The sequence below is a fragment of the Parasteatoda tepidariorum genome, chromosome 12, assembly GCF_982258835.1.
Source record: "Parasteatoda tepidariorum strain Cologne lab strain chromosome 12, Ptep-v5.0, whole genome shotgun sequence".
NCBI lineage: Eukaryota > Metazoa > Arthropoda > Arachnida > Araneae > Theridiidae > Parasteatoda > Parasteatoda tepidariorum.
In genome coordinates this window covers 28,653,887-28,675,682 of record NC_141766.1, presented here as the reverse complement: position 1 = coordinate 28,675,682, position 21,796 = coordinate 28,653,887, and the positions used below count along the sequence as shown (strand labels likewise).

The following is a 21,796-nucleotide window of genomic DNA, read 5'->3' as shown; positions in this document are numbered from 1 at the left end:
GGGTCACAAAGTCCTATATGTTTCCATAACAAATCAATACCTCAAAGGGTACAATATTGGAGGCTGATCGTTCCCTGATTCTGGTCAAAATTACTATCTGTTGATGAGTGAATGGATGTATGAATGGGTCTGAACTAGAAACGGGTGTGACCTATGACTGTAAAATAAGTGGAATTCCTGGCCCTAGAGGGAGCCACTTGAAAATCAGAACGATCGCATCCCCTCTGCCTTAATGGCAGACGACAACAACAACAAAATAAATGATCACACGGGTGTCAGAAAAACTCTTAATAGCTTTAAAATTAATAATAATATTCATTATTATTTTCTATAGGTCGTTAATTTTAGCTCGTAATTTTTGATAGAGCTGTATTAAAAAAAAGCACTGATTTTGGTAAAATCAGGACCATTTACTGCCTTAAAAACAAATTGTGATAAAAATTAAAAAAATATATATACTCCGTTCAATCTCTACGTGATCGTATCTGGAAAAAGTGTGCAAAGTTTTAATAATATTCATTAATTAGTTTTTGAAGAATCATGTTAACCGATTTAAAAAATACATTTCTGAGAAAATTTCAGTCTTCAGTTTTTTCCAACTGTCAAACGAGTCTAATGAGAAAAGTTTCCAAACCCCTTTAAATCTACTGGTTTACTATGTTTCTTTTAAAAAATTGTTCTTTGCATGCTAATAAAAATGTTATTTTAAAACTAATGCAATTTAATTAAGTCAGCAATTTGTTACAATACATGTGTACAAAATAAAGCAAGTACTGTAAAGTACAATTACGACTTTCCTGAGTCGGAATTTTTTATTTTCTCATAATTAATGTCTATTGATTTTTTATGTTATTTTGTACTCAATTTTGAAATTTTCAATATCGATGTATTTTTTTCGAAATTACATTATTTTTAAAATTGGATGTCCAAACAAGTTTTCATAAACTTCCGTAATGATAAAAATTCATGAACTTTGAACTAAAGTTATGATAAAACTTATGAGTCATTTATGTTTTCAGGAAAATATGTGAAGTTTAAAACAGTTTCCCAGTGAAATAAAGATGAATCAAAAATTATTATAGATTTTAAATTTTTATAGATTTTAAAATATAGATCGATTTCCAAAAATTATGCAATTTTGTGAAATATTCAAGATGTGTTTTTAAGCACACCTTCAAACATGCATCATTATTTATAATTTTATATATTATTATATATTAATATTACGTTTGAAATTTTATTCAAATGAGTCTTTAAATAAATTAAAATGAAATAAATTAAATGAAAATGAATAAATTAAAAATGAACGACTGATGAGATGAACATGAAATTACTATGATCTGTCTATTCTTAGTGGAAAAACTGACAACACATTTTTTCGATATTTTAAAAATGAATTATAACAACCGTAATGACAACTGTAACTTCTCTTATTTATTAAAGGTCGACATAGAATCTGAAAGTGAACCTTTAGACCTTGAAGCCAGTTCTCAAAATCATGCAGTAAGAGAAGTACAGATAACATCATGGGGTGAATATGTTCGACGATTAGATGTTAAAGTGCTAAGTCAGGAGAAAACGAAGGATGTAACTGTATTGAAAAACCAATTGGCTAAATTAAAAGAATATCATCAAAGGTATGTATGTTCAGAGAACTGTTTTCCCTTTTTAAAAGAGATCACAAATGATTAAAAATAGTAAGCAATAGAGTTATGAATAATAACAGTGTCATGGACACAAAATTTAAAAATGTTTTACATTTTCTTATAGCTTAAAAAAAATTCTAATTATTAAACAATAGAGCCATGAACACTTTTCAATATATATATATATATATATATAATAAATAAATACAAGAAAAACCCCTTTTTTTCATATGTCTTTAATTTATATATATATATATATATATATATATATATATATATATATATATATATATATATATATATATATATATATATATATATATATATATATATATATATATATATATATATATATATATATATATATATATATATATATATATATATATAAGCTCATCATGCGAGCCACGATGGCTCAGCGGTTTAAGCACTGAACTATCATTGTGAAGAACTGGGGTTCAATCCTCAGTGATCGCTTGATGCTCAACCTGCTCAAATCGATAGGTACTAGCTTGTCTGGGAAGTAAAGGCGGCCTGTTCGCAGTTTTGACAGCATTGCCCCATGCTGTTGGTCGCAAAATTGTGGAGCCTTAGCCTCAATCTGGCCCACAATGGGCTGTTGCAGGAGTGCTTTACTATACTTTATCATGCAATAATAGGAAATACGATAGCAGAATTAGCATGGCATGGCGACAGGCGATACAAACTAATTTTAGCCTTGAAGGCAAAAACAAACCGTAACTTACAAATATTGAAGACGAAATCAAATTAAGTTTTACAAACTGTCTTCATATCTATTTAATATCCATCTGCTTTTATCGTGCTATTCATCATCGTCTTTTGATTGATTTTTAAAATTTTTCCCCTGACTCCTGTACGCAGAGGGACTATTCAATTCATTTAAAAATATTTATAGAACATTTTTATCGGTAGACTATTTTATGTATAAAACATGCTTACTCGTGTTACATATTTATATAGAGTATTAGTGGAAAGACGTTTAGAATAAGTGAAAATTTGTGTTTCAATAGATATTTTACTTTTTTAGAATTTTTAAACACCTTATTTTGAACGAAAATTTGTTTTTAGCCTTGTGCAGGTTTCTAACGCCAAACGAGTTCAGTTGGATGATCTTATCAAGCGAAAAGAACAGCTCGATCAAATTGAAGAAATTTATTCGTGGATTCATGAAAAGCATCAATACTGTAGCTCAGATGTTAATTGCAAAGATCTAGCAAGTGCGTTACTCCTTCAAAAGAAACACAAAGTAAGTTTCAATAATAAAATGAAGCCAATTTGAGATATGTTCTTGATATATTGTTTAATAATATAGAGCGAATCCTTTTCTCCTAAATACTATAATGGAGTAGCTGCCATCTTGTTGTTCGAAAAAATTAAAAAAAATCATAGAGGAACTTTGAATAAAAGGGGGATAAAAATTCTAAAATTTAGCTATTTTGTCAACACTTGGAAACATAACTGCGTAACTAATAAATTCTATATGCATGTCTTTAAATAATTGATTTGCCGTGATGTTTATGGCATTTTTATTGAATCTTTAAAAAATTTATTTATTAAAACAAAAGCACTATTTAGAAAATCTTTCCTAAGAAATCTTGCAATCTTGCAGCTGTGATCCTTGCAGATCCTAAAGGAATAATAGGTAATTTTGCTTGTCCTAAAAAATTTCAATTTTCCTGAAAATTTAAGTAAATTAGGTGAAGAAGAATACTTCATTTAAGAAGTAAATTTTTTTAAACTAATTCAAAGACAAATATCTAAAGAAATTTTTCCAACTAGATCTTTCTAGAAAATTAACTAGATAAGTATCTGATTTTCAATCAACTTGTTAAATTATTTTAACCGTCTGTATATTGCTAAGTTGCCAATTTAAGAAATTTTTGATGGTTTAAATTTGCTTGCCTCATTTTAATGTGATGCCAATCTAAATTATAACGGGCAAATTGGCAATTCCTAAATTGGTGTAATTGAACAAAAAAAAGCTGTCAGATTGACCTCCTTTTTAGGTTACACTACATTATAGTTCAAGGTACTAATATTAAAGAAGTTATTTAAATTAGAGTTCAAGATACCAATATTATGGTTCAACATAATATTAAAATTGTGAAGTTTTCTGACAGTGCGTTTATAATTTTTTGATTACTTAAATAAATTATTATTGAAAGAGTAAAATGTACAGAGAGCGCAAAAACATGAATAAACAGACCACCCAAAATAACTTTTGATCTAATAATCGGATCTTCACGTTCTAGGACTCAATCTTAGTGGTTCAAGGGGATGACTTCAAATATGGTAATTAATTAGTGTAGACGATATTTTAAGTTACGACATCAGACACAAAATCGTACTTTTTCTGAGCAAACATACCTTTTTTTTCTCCAAAGAATTGGATTTCTGACCCGCTACGAATAATGCGTAGCCGCAATCTTGGAAATATGGTCCCAATAGTTTAGTCAGGAAAGCGATCCAAAGTTTGAACTCTTTAACGTTAATTTTACTTTTTGCGTATTTCGCTATATCTCGAGAACTTCTTAACCGAATTGAAAAAGTCTCGAACACAATTATAAAATTCGTTTATCTAAGAATAATTCCATGCAGAATATAACTTTCAGTAAATATTTATTATTTTTTTGAATAATATTTAGTTATTGTCGGAAAAATTTTATTTGTAAGATATGCACACATGCATCCTTTTAGAGAAGATAATTTTAAATGGCAAAATACAAAATTTAAGCGATCAGTTTAATAGTTCCTGAGAAATCAAATTTTAAATTTGCGACGTTTTTAAAATTCAATTTCTAAGGAACTATTCGACCGATTTTGCTCAAATTTTGTATTTTGATATGTAAAGTACTTTAAGATTACATCTAAAATTGTATACCCCACAATTCAATTTTTTTACTATTATTAATAAAATAATAGAAAATAATGAATAGTTACTAAAATTTATTTTTCGCATGGAATTAATTTTGGATAAATACATTTTATAATTTTGTGCATTTAAAAAGTTTTCAAGATATGAAAATTAGTAAAAAGTAAAATTAATATTATGTAGTCCAAACTTTGGACCACTCTCCCGACTAAATTATAGGGACCACTATCACCAAATTCCGACTACCTGATTGCGACTACTTTATATTTCAAAGGTCAGAAATTCACATCCATCGAAAAAAAAGGTGTGTTTACTTAGGGTAAAATGAAAGAGTATCCAAGAGTATACAGGTAAAAGAGTATAAAAGAGTATCCAGTAGAGAAAATACGTTTTTGTATCTGATATCGTAACTTAAAATATCGTCTGCACTAATTAATTAGCTCATTTTGAGGTCCCCCCCCTCAAGACTTTAAGAATGAGTCCCAGAACGTAAAGATATGATCATTGGACCAAAAGTTATTCAGGGTGGTCCGTTTTTTATTTTTCGCATTGAACAAAGGAATTCAGATTACCAAATCCTTTTACTAAGTTATTTTTTTGATTAAAAAAATGAAATGTAATTTTTTTCTAGTTTCTGGGTTCAGAAATACAATTACAGAAAGACCTCTCATCTGACATACAGGACCTCAAACTCCAGAGAGCTTTTGATGAACTAAAAGAGTTATATGACGACAAATCAAGTCGCATTGATCACACTGTACAGTTTCATCAGGTAATCAATCTTTTACTACACTGTAAAAAATTCCGGATCAAATTACGGTAAAAAGTACTGGCACTCAGGTTGTCTGTACTTTTTACCGTAAAATCCACTTTTATCTGAACATGTTACAAAAGTAAAAAATCTGATATACCGTAATTTTTACAGTAATTACCGTAAAATTACTGAATCACTCTCATTAAATAAATATTACTGTAAAAATTGCGCTGTAATATTTTACGGTAAAAATGGACTTCGCTTATGATGAACCCAAAGTGCCGATATTTATACCGGAATTTGATCACGAATTTTTTAAAGTGTACAACGAAATAATGAAATGATTTATGTTTATAAACGACATTTATTGTTAAACTTCCTTATCTGTAATTATTTCTTAATTATCAGGATTTTATATATACAGTCAAACCTCGTTAATTCGACACTCTCGGGAACTCTGAAAAACTGACGAATTTAGCGGAGTGACGAATAAACCGGAGTTGCATTGTTTTTCAAAAAATTGGGAAAATACCCATAAATTAACAATTATTACATACAGCAACGAAATTTCAATTTCTTAAAATAAAAAAAAGCGTTAAAGAATTTACATTAAAACAATTCAATTAAAACATAGCATCAATAGAATGACAAACAGTATGGTTTACATATTTACTTTAATTTATTTAGGAATGAAAAAGCCATCAATACAGGTTTGTTTGGTATGGGGATTACTTAGCATAATTCTCTTTTCGAGTTTGTACACAGAGTTCAAATCTTCCTCTGTGCCAGATATTGAAGAAAAATATTTTCTCAGAACTTCAGTGCAGTGCAGAGCTTCATTTTTGGAAGGAGGAACTTCCACTTTATCCTCGCTTTTACTGTCTTCAGATGCTGGAACATGTCTTTCGCGGATTTCACGGATTATAAGTAATAAGGAAGCTCCTCTAGCGGCGTATGACAACATTTCCGGGCATGGGTATCTAAGCAGCTTTAATCCTGATGATATGATATAACTCTTCTGAAAGTTTATTGCAGCATTTATGGGAACCCCTGTCATATATAACGTTTTTATGCTTGCAAATGTCAACAAAAAAGAGACTAAAAATGTCATTTAAGGAAAAACTATTGCCTGGAGAGAGAAAAAGATTGCAGATTTGAAATTACCGAGGCAAAAATGTCAAATATCAGTTTAAAAAATCTCATGTAATAAAAAAAAAATTTGTTTCTCAGTGTTATTGATTTCGTATTTTTCAGTAAATATATTTATCAATGTAAGGAAATTAATAATTACAAATTAAATGTATGAGTTTTTTATAAGAAAACCTATCTATTTACCCATATACCACGAATAGAAATTTTTTATTATAGTTTAATTCCTAGCCTAGAAAATCCAACTACGTATTTCGAAATTGAAAGATTTTTATACTTGGAGATGATTAAAATTACTCCCTTCTTTTAATTAAACGCTGATGATTTTAGCATTTTTAACAAATTGAGAATATTTTCTTCAACAGTATTCAGTGGACGCCGATGAAGCTGAATCTTGGATTTCAGAACAGCTTCACATACTTCTTAGCCTAGACTATGGAACTGATGAACTCACGTGTGAGGTAATCTTTAAATGTATCTATTATGATTATATACTGTTTATAAATATTGAGTATAAAATGCTCATATATTGAAGATAAGTTGAAACAAAGTAATAAAATATTAGGCCTGTTGTACCGTAACCGTAGTAAGGAGTAATTACTTTTAATGTATCACTTTTGTACCATCCGTTCCCAAAAGGTTAAAATAGCATTTTGCAAATGAGTTTTAAATTGAAAACTGCACTGTCACATAAAAAATAACGGTCTTTGTTAATGTAAAAACATAATTTTTGATCTTAAGCACCTCAAAAATCAAGTCGAAGTAAAGAACATTTTCTTATATAACATTTACTTTTGTTAAAAAGTATTAAACGCTCGAACGAAACTATACTGTAAAAAATCTCGAATAAAGTTACGGTAAAAAGTACCGGTACTAAGTATGCCAGTATTTCATATCGTTAAACTTTACGGAACAAAAAATGTGATCCTAATTTTTACAGTAATATTTAAAGTCACTGAATCATTGCAATTAAATAAATATTACTGTAAAAATTACGGTGTAGAATTTTATTGTAAAAATGAATTTTATGGCAACAGGAATCCTACTGATCATCTACTATCAGGGAGCCAATACAGTTTACTCTAACTTCATCAGAAAGTTTTTACAGTGTAGTATAGCAAGTATATGCTGCAATAGGATATTTATAGTTGTTATAGATGCTATAAAAAGTAATTGAATTTCCAATTTTTTTTATCTTTCAATAAAATAGCGTTTGGAAACTAATTCTTTACTCTTTATTCTTCTTCATGTATACTTCCTTTAATAGAATACGAGATAGTACTTAGTTAAAAACGAGTTATGAGTATTTAAATAAACTCTAGACATTTGTTTTTTTTCCTATTTACTTTAAACATTAGTGTTATTTTTAAGTAGAAAAAATGAAGATGGAAGTAAAATAGTATTCGAAGATAACTTATGTAGAATTATATTTAACGGGAAACAGGAGCTACAATTTCGGTTACTTATTTATCAAATATATATGCATTTTAGAAATATTTTAAAACGTCAAGATTTTGAATTCTATTCTATGTATTCTATTCTATGTATTCTGTTCTATGTATTCTATTCTATGTATTCTATTTATTCCATTCTATGTATTCCATGTATTCTATTCTATGTATTCTATTCTAAGTATTCTATTCTATGTATTCTATTCTATGTATCCTATTCTATGTATTCTATTCTATGTATTCTATTCTACGTATTCTATTCTATGTATTCTATGAATTGTATTCTATGTTAAACTCAAGTTTGATTGTATTAAAACTATTTTTAGGCTTTATCACGAAGGCACGTGTACATGCAGCAAGAAATTGCTGCATATTCATCTGAAATTGGAATACTGTCAGAAGAAGCTAGGAAAATATCTGAGTCCCATTCACCTCAAGTAAAGTTTTCTTTTGCATTGAATTTATGAGTCATGTAGGTGTAAACTTTGATAACTGTACGTTGAGTCAAATTAATTTAAATCTAACGAGAGTCCCAAAATTACAGAAAAAGAAATAAAACTCAGGAAAAAAAGACTCTCAGTTTTGAAGATTCGGATATCCTTTAGCTATATTTCGCTAATTTTGGGTAATATTTTTTCGCGAAATCACGTGATTTGTTACGAAATGGAAACTCTCGAATATATGATGAAAATGTTTCCTCCACTCGGCACCTCATCGTGGTGTATTCTGGGAAATTGTTAACTAGAATGACGAAACTAGGATGAAGACTAGACGATTGAAAATAAAGTGACGAAATAAGCTGACCGGCTTGTATGTGGTCAAGTAGTTGGCCTATTCCCAGGAAGATCCAGGTTTCGAATCCCATTTCGGTCATGGGGACACTTTATCTCTTTGTTCCATATGTCTTTCTTTTGTTACTAAAGTGGCATTAATCCAGCTATATGGTGCCCACGATTAAGTGATTATCGGAAAAATTAGATATATTAGGCTTGACGATTTTTTTTTTTTTTTTTTTGAATAAAATAGAACGACGAAATATTTCTATACTATTGACGAAATTCATTTCATCGAAAAAGTGGAGACGATGGTTATTTCGTCACTCTGACGAAATTTTCGCTCGGAGCATGTGCCAGGAAACGGTTTCGTCGAAAACGAAGACAGTTTCATGAAATTTGAGCAGTCATTTTTACAGTGTGGTCGGAGGATAAAAGGAAAGAAAGAAAGAAATAGATAAATAAAAAAAGTATTAGGAAATATAAATTCATGATTTGCTGTCTTCTGATTATCAAAATGGGTAATATATTCTTGTAGAATTTAAAAATTAGTCACTAAGTCGTCAAAAGATTGCACTTTTAACTAAGAAAATAATAAAACAATGCCTTTTACAGCATGTAAGAACAATCTAACAGAAATAGTTGAATATGCGTTTTTTAATTTAGTCCTGAGATTGCGCGACTGCACTTCACGGCTCCTCCAAATGGTAGCTATTTTGAAAATATTTTTTTATTGTTTTTCTCAGATAGTACTGACATCTGTGGGTGAATTTCGAAACTAATTTTGAAACTTGAAGAAAATAAATAAACTGGTTTCCTGAACAATACACAACAAACCATATATTTCTACCTTTTTCGACTTTTCATTAATTACTTTTTGGGATATCCAGTAACATTATGTCAAGTTTTTCTTAAGACAGTAAACATAAGCAATTACATTAATACTTCCATTTTTTTTGAAAAAAAAATTCCTATCATCTTGCTTCGTAAGGTGTGTTTTCATATTTGCCCATTTCCCTACGTCTTCTCAAAACGGAAGTAATCAAGTTTTTAATCTGGACCACTAAGTAACAGTAATTCGTTTTCAAAATTTTTTAAAACATATTTTTTTGCAAAATACACTTACCTTTTATTTTTATTTATTTTAGAGAATCCAAAAGTTTTCAAGCGCAAATTTGTTGTCAAGAGGAAAACAACCCTCTATGAGTCCAGGTGAGACATTTTCCACAGAAATGCATATTTAATTGGTTAAATAAATAATAAAAAGTATATTTATAAGTTTTAAATCAAGCAATTGAAATATAATAAAATGTAACAAAAAAAGCTTTGTCTACTAAAAAAAATCAGTCATGGCAAATAAAAACCCTAATTTTGACCATCGTTGAATTAAACAGTCACTTGAAACACAGCTTTTTGAGGATAATCATTTAGTCAATCATTTAAGTAATAATCAATAAGTTTAATTATTCATCAGGTTAAATCGATCAATTAAGTAACATTTCCGATAGCGAAATTTGCAAGGATTTTTTTTTTTAACTATGCCTATAAGTATAGTTTCACAGTTTATGATGTTCAATGGTAAAAGATGTTCATCTATTTTTTTTTGGCTTCTGTTTTGGATTTAAAAGAGGAAAATAATGATTAATCTACTACGACGATCGACAAAAAATTTTAAATGATGAAACAATTTATTTCGGTATCATATTAATACGATCTTGATGTAAAGGTTGGTGGTTCTAAAACCCAATTTTCAATACAAAATGCTTAAATCATATAAAGTGAAAAAATTTTGAAGAACAAAAATCATGCATGTTTTTCTATATTTTATATAATTATATTTATTTTTGTGTTTAATAATATTTTATATTTTTTTCCACTTTGAATAATATTTTTTTTAAATTAAACTTCTTATGTTTTTAATTTTCTGTTTCTAATGATGGTACACTGTTTGGACACGTACTGATGGTACACAATTGGAATTTTGAAAAATGACATAGTTAAAATCCGTTGCAACTTTAATAAGGTGCTGAGTTAACCGTTTTTATTCATGTTAAAAAAATTGTCTATTTAAGTGTAATGGCTTGACTCGTCAATCTTAAACCTGTCGATACTTTTCTAAAAGTGCAGCAAATTTAAAATACTTTTTTAAAAAGTAGCTAATTTTGAAAAAATCATCTGCAAATTGTCAAACCTTCACAGATAAAAACATTAATTGTTTCAGGACATTTCCACATTCTTTATATATATTTCGATACATTTGATACTAAAGATATTGATTTCACTTATTTTAATATAATTTTAAACTATTTTAGTTTAAATTACAAATTACATCATTTGAATGAAATTGCTTTTACTCGAAAAAAAAATCATGTGAAATTACCGTACTGAATGGTAATAACATTTCTGGTAGGTGAAAAAAATACTGATATTATAAGCCAAAATTTACGGTGTTTAAACCATTCATGTGGAAAATTTTCCTTAAAATGTAATCGTTTATCGTAGGCTCTGCCTTTTCAAATGATTGTTCTTATTACCAGACATTTAGTAAAAAATACAAAACTGAAAAATAAATTTAACCGAACAATTGGTTTTTATGCCATAATCTAAGGTATCGTGATAAAATTACCTAACTTTACCACATTTACCAAATTTTATCACATTATAAAATCATATTTAATAGTTAATTTTACCGAAATCATTAACAAAGTGATTCAGTCAAAATTAGCGAAATTGTTTATATTCCCATGGAGCCAAAAACATGGTAAATATTTAATTAAATTCTGGTCGTTTTGACTATGCTTTTTTTCTGAATTTAAATAATAAAATTTCAAAAATTCTATGTTCTTAAAGCACTGAAGAGAAAATCTTTATTAGAAATGTAAAGATAGCTCGATTTTGTAAAGATGAGTAATCAACCCTTTGTACACCTATGCCCCTTTTTATATACAGATACACCCTTTTATATATAGATTTTCTTCTGACATTCTAATTAAAAACAAAAATATATTTTAATATTTTTTAATTGTAGAAATACAATCTAATAATTACTGAAAATCTGTTAAATTATCGGAATTTTATTTGTGCAGAAATATAAAATCGAAAAAAGATTGTTTGAATTTTTTTTCATTTATGTTCAAAAATTTATGAACAATTAATTTTGCAAATCATGAAAAATTCAATGAAGAATATGTACAAATTAAATATATATATATATATTATATATATATATATATATATATATATATATATATATATATATATATATATATATATATATATATATATATATATATATATATATATATATATATATATATATATATACATAAAAAAATATAAGAAAACACGAAGAAAGTTAAGAAAAACAATAAGTTTCATTTATTGCGCTTAAGATGCAAGTAAACAGAACTCTTCAGATAAGTTCAAAATGAAGAATAAAACAAAGAAAAATTATAGACATATGAAAAAAAAGGGGGGGGGGAGAATAATAAGTAAAAATTAACAAACAACAGTTTATATATATACATATAAAAAATGAATGAAATTTTATTTAGAAAACTGGAAAAAAAAGATATAATCTTTTCTTCAGCCAACACGATTATATCCGGAAAACAGAGTGCTTTCTGATATTGTATCAATAAAGCCAAAGCAAAATATATTAATACAATAGTGTGAGGAGCACTCAAAAATTTTTTTAATAAAAATAACAATAAATAAAATAGATCAGAAAAAGTACAAATAAGTAAAAATAACATGTAAAAACAGAAAATAAAATGAAATAAAAAGAAAAAACATTGAAAAGGGGCTATAAAGCGAGTAGCAAAATCAGATCAACTTACATCGACGAAAAATTTTTCAAGAATGATTTAAAAATGTTTACGCAGAAAGATTGCCAGATTACAAAATATGAAAACAAAAGATGAAAACAGAAGCGCAAATTGAGTGTAACAAGAGGGTTTCAAAGTGTCGTTCTTACTGCACTGCTGAAGTGATTTGTTATTCTGAGATTTGATTTGTTAGTTACCAAGGATGGGCCCGAAATGGATGTGCGCAAGGTAATATTATACTGGATAATTTTAAAAACTGATTGATATATATATATATATATATATATATATATATATATATATATATATATATATATATATATATATATATATATATATATATATATATATATATATATATATATATATATATATATATATATATTGTTTGGAAGTGATCCGTTTTTGGAAAGATTTTTGGAAAGATGTTTTCTTCATCCGACTATTTTTTTTCTCTTTTCTGTAGAATATTCAGGGATAGATTCAGTAAGTGACCAGGTTACTAATCGTCAAACACGCATTGAAAAGGCATTTTCTGAGCTACAACAACAATGTGAAGTAAGTACATATCTGTGTACGAATGTTTTTAATCTCAACCGAAAATTCTTTTGTATCCAAGGTGCAATAATAATTTTTAAAAATACAAGTTAAAATATGAAACTTTTATTTCAAATAAATTGTATTGTTATTGTATTGTTGATATTTTTGTAATGTTTGTCAGTAGAAAGAACTCCTCTCGCCATAAAGTCTAAGGTCATCCTTAAAGTACTTAAACCTCGTAAATATAGTCACCACCACAGCTCCAGATGAATGGGTAGGGGTGTTCTTTTCATTGGTAGACTATAGTTGTAGTTGTTTATTAACATCATACAAGAGCTGCACAATGGGCTGTTTTGAAACCATCCTTGAACAGCCGACCCAATATTTTGGGTTTACGACTGCTAATGTTCAACTGCGTAGCCTTTAATTTTGAACACAATCCAGAAGACAAGGGAACTTCGGAATCAAGTAGTGGGAGAAATTTTCTTTCGTGGAGGACATTTTAAAGCAACTAACCCGCAATTGCGTTACATGGAGAGGAAAACCGCGAAAATCTCCCAAAGTTAGCCTAACGGTAAAGGAACTCTTACCCATCCTCCATCTCACACTGAGAATGCTTTTACGTCAGCACTCCGCTCAGTGCGACCCGGGTGTGGATCTCGTATCAGCCTGCTATCACTGAGATTCGAATCCAGTTCAGCTCACTTCACATCCGCTGAGCCACTACGGCTCACAATGGGCTATTTTAATTAATTTTATAACCGTTGTTGAACAGCCGACCCATTTTTTGGGCTTACGACTACCCGTCTACCACTGAGGATATTTCACGTCAGCGCTGTGGTCGGTGCAAGCCGAAAGCAGAATTCGTATCGACTAGCCATAGCCGGGATCGAACCCCGGTTCACCTCATTGGAAGGCAAACGCTCTACCCCCTGAGCCATCGCGGCACACAATGGGATATTGGGGAGGGTCTGAATAACATCCTTGACAATGATCCGACGTCATGCCATCACAATTTTGATCCTCTGGGGAGAGGATGACTACCCGCTTTGAGACCCCAACAACATGAGAGCGAAGCGGAGCACTTTACGGTAGAACAGTTTAACGAAGACCGATACCGCACACTCTCGATCCTTTCGTAGGTTGGCCAAAGCTGTCACCCACCCGCCCACTGACTGCAACCAATGAGGCTTGATTCCGGTGTTCTTCTGGGAACCGTGACTTCAGATCAGTACACTAAAGGACGTTATTTTTAGCATTGTAGAATGTTATTGAAAAATATTTTAAAAATACTAAAGCTGCAATTTATGAGCTACCGTGTCGATCAGAAAAATATTGTTAAGATATTTTATACTTTTCAGAATAATCGGTATCGCTTTTTCGATTTCATTCAACTCTTTTTTTTCTATCAATTATCAAATTATAAAAAAAAATGATAAACAACTGGTCATGACAAATAAAAATGCTTCTTTTTCTTAATATGATATAGTTTTTAATTAAAAAAAATTAAAAAACACCTTAAGTTCAGGTGAGAAAATATGATTGTTTATGTCTGTTTTCATTGAAGGAAATTAACATGCTATATATTTATCTTTATATTATTGCTATATATTATTTATATATACTAATGTAGGAAAGACAAAAAAGATTGCAACACAATAACATGTATTTCCGAGTTCGAGATGGTTGCCAAGAAATGGAATCTTGGATGAGGCAAAAGGTATTCATAATTTCTTCAAAATTCTCTTTTTCTGAGTTGTTTTGCTGTTGTCTCTGATGCCACTCGCCTATATCGGCAAGCCTGCGTGAGGTGATTTTTTGAGGTGACTGTTTCAAGTGAATTTTTGAGACAGAGGGTTCATTTCTTGATTTCATTCTGATTTGCCAATTTACCTATACACAGAAATATTAATTTTTTATTAAAACTTTCAGTTAAGCTTGCTTTGCAGAAACTTGAAAAGAAAAAGCCCTTTAATTTCTTCATATTTTTTTGCCAAAATGAATGTTTAAATTAAACACTATTCAGTTTCTATGCCAGCAAGATTATTATGGAAACAAGACGAAATTATAAGCTTTTAGTAGTATTACGAACTATCAAACATACAAATCTCAGAAGTCGAAAAAACAAACTAGATTTTCATTTTTTACTAAGTGTTTTACATTTTTTTTTAATTGTTGTTGTTGTAGTTCATTTACGTCGCACTAGAGCTGACAATTGGCTACTGGCGACTGTCTGGGAAACATTCCTGAGGATGATCCGAAGGCATGCCATCACAATTTTGATCCTCTGCAGAGGGGATTGCCCCCCCCGCTTCTGTAACCCGACGACCAGCACGCGAAGTCGAGCACTTTACGGTAGAGCAGTTTAACAAGGACCAATACCGCACACCCTCGGTCCCAATGCAGACTGATCCAGGTGGTCACCCACCCGCACACTGACCGCAGCAAGTGATGCTTGACTTCGGTGATCTGCTGGGAACCGTGTCTTAACGATCACATTTTTTTCAAACAAATACCCCCAGAAATTTTTTTTAAAGTTGGTTACCGGAAATGTTTTTGAGAAATCAAGCAAGAGAAAATAATAGGTAAAATTAGGAAGTTAGGTGAGGGATGAACAGCATAACTAAATATCTTTTCGTCTTGTTTTTTTCGGATGTTGCATTTATAGATTTTTAATGATTCAAGGAACATTGTAAGATAATTAAAAAATGCCTAATAAGTTTTTGGAAACTCACAAAAATCTAATTTCCTTTAAAAATATTTTAGCTCTTGTGTAGGGTATTGTAAAAAATTAATCTAACCCCCTCTTAACGTAAATGAAAGGAACTTTTCATTTTGTCATTCAATTTGTAAACTAAAAGTACATATATTTAATAGACTAATGTTAAACATTCACTTTTTATCGAAAAACGTTAGTGTCATGGTGCCTCAGTTTGAAGCTTACACAATTAACTTTAATGTTGTTGTTGTTGTCGTCGTCTGCCATTAAGACAGAGGTGGTGCGATTGCTATTGTTTTCCAATGGCGCCATTTATGACCATGAATTCGCAACACCCATACCTCACGCCCGTTTATAGGGCGGATCTATTCATTCATCCATAAATCGTAATTTGGACCTGAACCAGAGAATGAGTAATCTCCAATTCAGTAGCCCCAGAGGTATTGATTTGTTATGGGAAGAAGGAGGACTTCGTGACTCGACAGATTTAATGTGCACCAATCACTATTTACTACACGGGGAGTCTTCGACCGGTTGGATTCGATCTCCCGTTCTCACAAAAGTGAGTCCAGCTCCCTGCCAAAAGAGCTATCCCAGCCAAATAACTTTAATAACAATTACAAATTAACAATGTCAAAAATATATTCACATATTAAATGAAGAACTGTTTTGATATCATTTCATACTGGTATCATAGTATCTGAGGTTGAAGATGGTTCAAATTACATAAAATATCCCTATTAATATCGAACTTAATTTTTTTTTAAATACTAAACGTTTGAACACTGAGAAAAAAAAGTATAGTTAAATCTACCAGAATATGGTAAAGTTTGCCGTGTTCCTAACTTAATGGGAACACCATAAAGCACGGCAGTTTTACCAAAGCACTGTGGTAATGATTTCGGTAAAATTAACAACAAAATATTATTTATAATAATATGTGTTAAAAATTAGTAAACGCGATAAAATTTGGTAATTTTATCACGATACCTTAGAGCAGGCATATAAGCCACTTATTCGGATAAATTTAATTTTTTGACTTGTACTTTTATTAAATGTTAGGTAATAAGAATTATTACTTTGAAAACCAAAATTTCTAGTAAATCCGTTAGGAAAGGAAAAATTACAAAATGAATATTGTATATTTTGTTTTATTAAAATAATTATACCAGAAATATGGCTACCATACAGTTCGGTAATTTTTCCAGATTTTTTTTCTACGTGCAATGTTTATAATTATTTATAATGACTGTTCATATTATTTATGATTTACATATATTATGTTATTTACATTATTTGTATTATAATACCGCAGTTTCAAGATCATTCAAATGACTTAATTTTTTAATTTTGACATTTGATTTTAAATTTTAAAATGTACTGATATTTTTTTGGCAATTTAATAGTTAGAAAATTGAGATTATTAAGTACTTACATGTTGCTTTCTAAAGCATACGCTACTTATTAAACATTTATTGATATTATATACATATTTCAGGAACATGATATGAATGCAAGTAATTTTGAAGAAGAAGCTGATAAAATGGAAAAAAGCTTTGAAGTAATTTACTTTCATTTCATATTTTGTGTTGTATGTGAAACATACTTAAGGCTTTGTGATCATGGTCCGTTTTTACAACATGTGCCATAAGCTTATCATTTTTATTCGAAATGGTATGAATCACTACTGAGGATAACTAAAATTTTCAAAATTAGTTTGATTGCCTGATTTAATTAGGAGGCATTTATACTACTCACTTTTAACCTATCAGTGTTTGCTCCGGCAAAAAAATAGGTTTCGATGTTTTTTAAGGAAATTGGCTTCTTCATAATCAATTCATTGAATTTTGATAGCATTCGTATGTTTTGTCACGTTCCATACTAATTTGTGGACCTTAATATGACTAATTTATTAGTTTCATATTTGACAAGGATTTTGAAAATATATATTGAGAGTGGTAATTAAGCACTGAGAAAAAAATTATTGACAAGACTACCAGAATATGGTAATATTTACCGTGTTTCTGGATCTATAGAAATAGCAAAAAGCTCGATACTTTTTACCGAAACGCTTAGGTAAAGAATTTGGTAAAATTATTAATAAAATCTATTTTTTTTACATGTGTGATAATTTTTGAAAATTTTATTATGATACCTTAGAGCATGTCATAAAAACCATTTATTCGGTTAAATTTACTTTTCAGCTTTGTATTTCTTATTAAGTGAGTGGTAAAAAGAGTTAGATTTTTATAAACCACAATTTATGGTAAACCATTACCATATGAACAGAAAAATTAACAAATTAATAGTTTAAATACTGCATATTTTTATTCTATTAACCAGGATTATGGATTTTTCGAACAAAAATGTCATTACCATACAGTACTATAATTTTACTTGAATTTCTTTCTCCGTGCGGAATTGCCCTATATAAACACAAATATGACATAAGATCTATAAAAACAAGTATAAGATAAATCATATTTGGATAATAAATATAGCATAAGATCTAAAAACATAAATATAACATAAGATCTATAAAGACAAATATAGCATGAGATTTATAAAGACAAATATAACATAAGATATGAAAAAAATAAATATAACATAAGATCTATAAAAACAAATAAAAAGAACGCATATGTGCTTTTTCGGTATTCTTCTATTTTTAGATCAAATAACTTATTATAAATATATATTAAGTTATAGTAATATAATATAATTGCAATATAATTGCATAACAAGCATTAATTTTAGACAGTTTGGAAGATTAAAAAATTTCTTTGTACAAATATAACATAAGATCTAAAAAAATAAATATAACATAAGATCTATAAAGACAAATATAGCATGAGATCTATAAAGACAAATATAACATAAGGTTTGAAAAAAATAAACATATCATAAGATCTATAAAAACAAATATAAAGAACGCATAAGTGCTTTTTCGGTATTCTTCTATTTTTAGATCAAATAACTTATTATAACTATATATTAAGTTATAGTAATATAATATAATTGCAATATAATTGCATAACAAGCATTAATTTTAGACAGTTTGGAAGATTAAAAAATTTCTTTGTACAAATATAACATAAGATCTAAAAAAATAAATATAACATAAGATCTATAAAGACAAATATAGCATGAGATCTATAAAGACAAATATAACATAAGGTTTGAAAAAAATAAACATATCATAAGATCTATAAAAACAAATATAAAGAACGCATAAGTGCTTTTTCGGTATTCTTCTATTTTTAGATCAAATAACTTATTATAACTATATATTAAGTTATAGTAATATAATATAATTGCAATATAATTGCATAACAAGCATTAATTTTAGACAGTTTGGAAGATTAAAAAATTTCTTTGTACAAATATAACATAAGATCTAAAAAAATAAATATAACATAAGATCTATAAAGACAAATATAGCATGAGATCTATAAAGACAAATATAACATAAGGTTTGAAAAAAATAAACATATCATAAGATCTATAAAAACAAATATAAAGAACGCATAAGTGCTTTTTCGGTATTCTTCTATTTTTAGATCAAATAACTTATTATAACTATATATTAAGTTATAGTAATATAATATAATTGCATAACAAGCATTAATTTTAGACAGTTTGGAAGATTAAAAAATTTCTTTGTACAAATATAACATAAGATCTAAAAAAATAAATATAACATAAGATCTATAAAGACAAATATAGCATGAGATCTATAAAGACAAATATAACATAAGGTTTGAAAAAAATAAACATATCATAAGATCTATAAAAACAAATATAAAGAACGCATAAGTGCTTTTTCGGTATTCTTCTATTTTTAGATCAAATAACTTATTATAACTATATATTAAGTTATAGTAATATAATATAATTGCAATATAATTGCATAACAAGCATTAATTTTAGACAGTTTGGAAGATTAAAAAATTTCTTTGTACAAATATAACATAAGATCTAAAAAAATAAATATAACATAAGATCTATAAAGACAAATATAGCATGAGATCTATAAAGACAAATATAACATAAGGTTTGAAAAAAATAAACATATCATAAGATCTATAAAAACAAATATAAAGAACGCATAAGTGCTTTTTCGGTATTCTTCTATTTTTAGATCAAATAACTTATTATAACTATATATTAAGTTATAGTAATATAATATAATTGCAATATAATTGCATAACAAGCATTAATTTTAGACAGTTTGGAAGATTAAAAAATTTCTTTGTACAAATATAACATAAGATCTAAAAAAATAAATATAACATAAGATCTATAAAGACAAATATAGCATGAGATCTATAAAGACAAATATAACATAAGGTTTGAAAAAAATAAACATATCATAAGATCTATAAAAACAAATATAAAGAACGCATAAGTGCTTTTTCGGTATTCTTCTATTTTTAGATCAAATAACTTATTATAACTATATATTAAGTTATAGTAATATAATATAATTGCAATATAATTGCATAACAAGCATTAATTTTAGACAGTTTGGAAGATTAAAAAATTTCTTTGTACAAATATAACATAAGATCTAAAAAAATAAATATAACATAAGATCTATAAAGACAAATATAGCATGAGATCTATAAAGACAAATATAACATAAGGTTTGAAAAAAATAAACATATCATAAGATCTATAAAAACAAATATAAAGAACGCATAAATGCTTTTTCGGTATTCTTCTATTTTTAGATCAAATAACTTATTATAACTATATATTAAGTTATAGTAATATAATATAATAGCATAACGAGCATTAATTTTAGACAGTTTGGAAGATTAAAAATATTTTTTGTACAGGCTTTTCTCAGAGATCTAGCATATCATGGTTTAGTTATTGATGAGTTAAAGAACCTGACAGAACAATTAGAAGAAGAAAATGCAGAACAAGCACCAACAGCAAAAATTTTGTTTGACGATGCTTATCGCAGGTAAATATGTTTGAACGTAAACTAAAATTATTTTTTAAATCTCATCTTTTAAATCGAGAGAATTAAAATTTAGGTATTTTAAATCCAAATTAAAATTTTAGGTGGAAGCATCTACATGACTTGACTAGTTTTAAGGAGAGGAATCTAAAAGGGTTTACGAGGTAAGAGTTAGTTGATAAATGGAAACTAATAATTGTGAGTTTTTAAATTTCATTTCAGTATAAATTCTTTTGTTAACTTAAAAAAAGGCATATACAAGTTGAAAAACACTATATATATAAGCTCACCGGACAAAAAATTAGTCACCCTAGTTCGCAAGCACCGATGTATCTTTCGATTTCGTTTGATGATACAGTAGTCAAGTGACGTGCTGAATTCCGTGCACACTGCTTCAGCGTGTTCAAAGGCAAGTAGCTACCAGTGAGATATTTTTGTTTGAAGCGGAAATTGTGTGTAAATGTGGATAAGTGTAAGGATGTGATCGCGTGGCAAAAAGGGGCAATTGTGTTTGGCCTTGCCAATGGTCATACGGTGAATGAAGTTGCTGGATTTGTTGGCGTTTCGATGCTGACTGTTCACCTTGTCTACAAGCAGTGGTGTAATACACGTGGTCACGAAGGACGACGTCAGAATTGTGGCCGGAAAAAGATCCTGCTTGAAAGGGGCCGGAAGCGTGCTTCCCGACTTGTCAATCAAAATCACTTCCAAACCTGACAGAAATTGCTTCAGTTAGTAAGTAAAGGTTCATCCCAACCTGTTAGGGAGAGAACATTGCGACTAGATTTGCATACAATGAACATTTGGAGTCGAACATCTCGTAAGAGGCCATTGCTCACACAAGCACATAAAGCTGCTCGACTTCAGTGGGCTAGAAGTCACCGAACGTGGACGGCTGCTGACTGGTGGAATGTAATATAGTCTGATGAATCACCTTTTGCCTTTATTCAAAAGGCGCATGTCGTCGAGGGCAACGAAGAGCAGATAAAGCATTTCATCCTGACTGTGTTCTAGGCCAGGTTCAAAGCGAAGATAGGTCTGTCATGTTTTGGGAGCGTTTTTCTTATCATGAATT

The 21,796-nt window shown here is 28.9% G+C and overlaps 1 protein-coding gene across 1 annotated transcript in view; it reads left to right on the top strand.

The window, feature by feature from the left end:
• LOC107454829 (spectrin beta chain, non-erythrocytic 5) overlaps positions 1–21,796 on the top strand; it is a 183,503-nt gene that overhangs the window by 42,685 nt on the left and 119,022 nt on the right. The window contains exons 12-22 of the mRNA XM_087155893.1: positions 1,444–1,637; positions 2,736–2,913; positions 5,171–5,311; positions 6,808–6,903; positions 8,220–8,330; positions 9,815–9,878; positions 12,960–13,051; positions 14,667–14,753; positions 17,251–17,313; positions 20,594–20,724; positions 20,826–20,885. Of these exons, the coding sequence (XP_087012019.1) occupies positions 1,444–1,637; positions 2,736–2,913; positions 5,171–5,311; positions 6,808–6,903; positions 8,220–8,330; positions 9,815–9,878; positions 12,960–13,051; positions 14,667–14,753; positions 17,251–17,313; positions 20,594–20,724; positions 20,826–20,885 (1,217 nt within the window). The remainder of the gene's footprint in view (positions 1–1,443; positions 1,638–2,735; positions 2,914–5,170; positions 5,312–6,807; positions 6,904–8,219; positions 8,331–9,814; positions 9,879–12,959; positions 13,052–14,666; positions 14,754–17,250; positions 17,314–20,593; positions 20,725–20,825; positions 20,886–21,796) is intronic.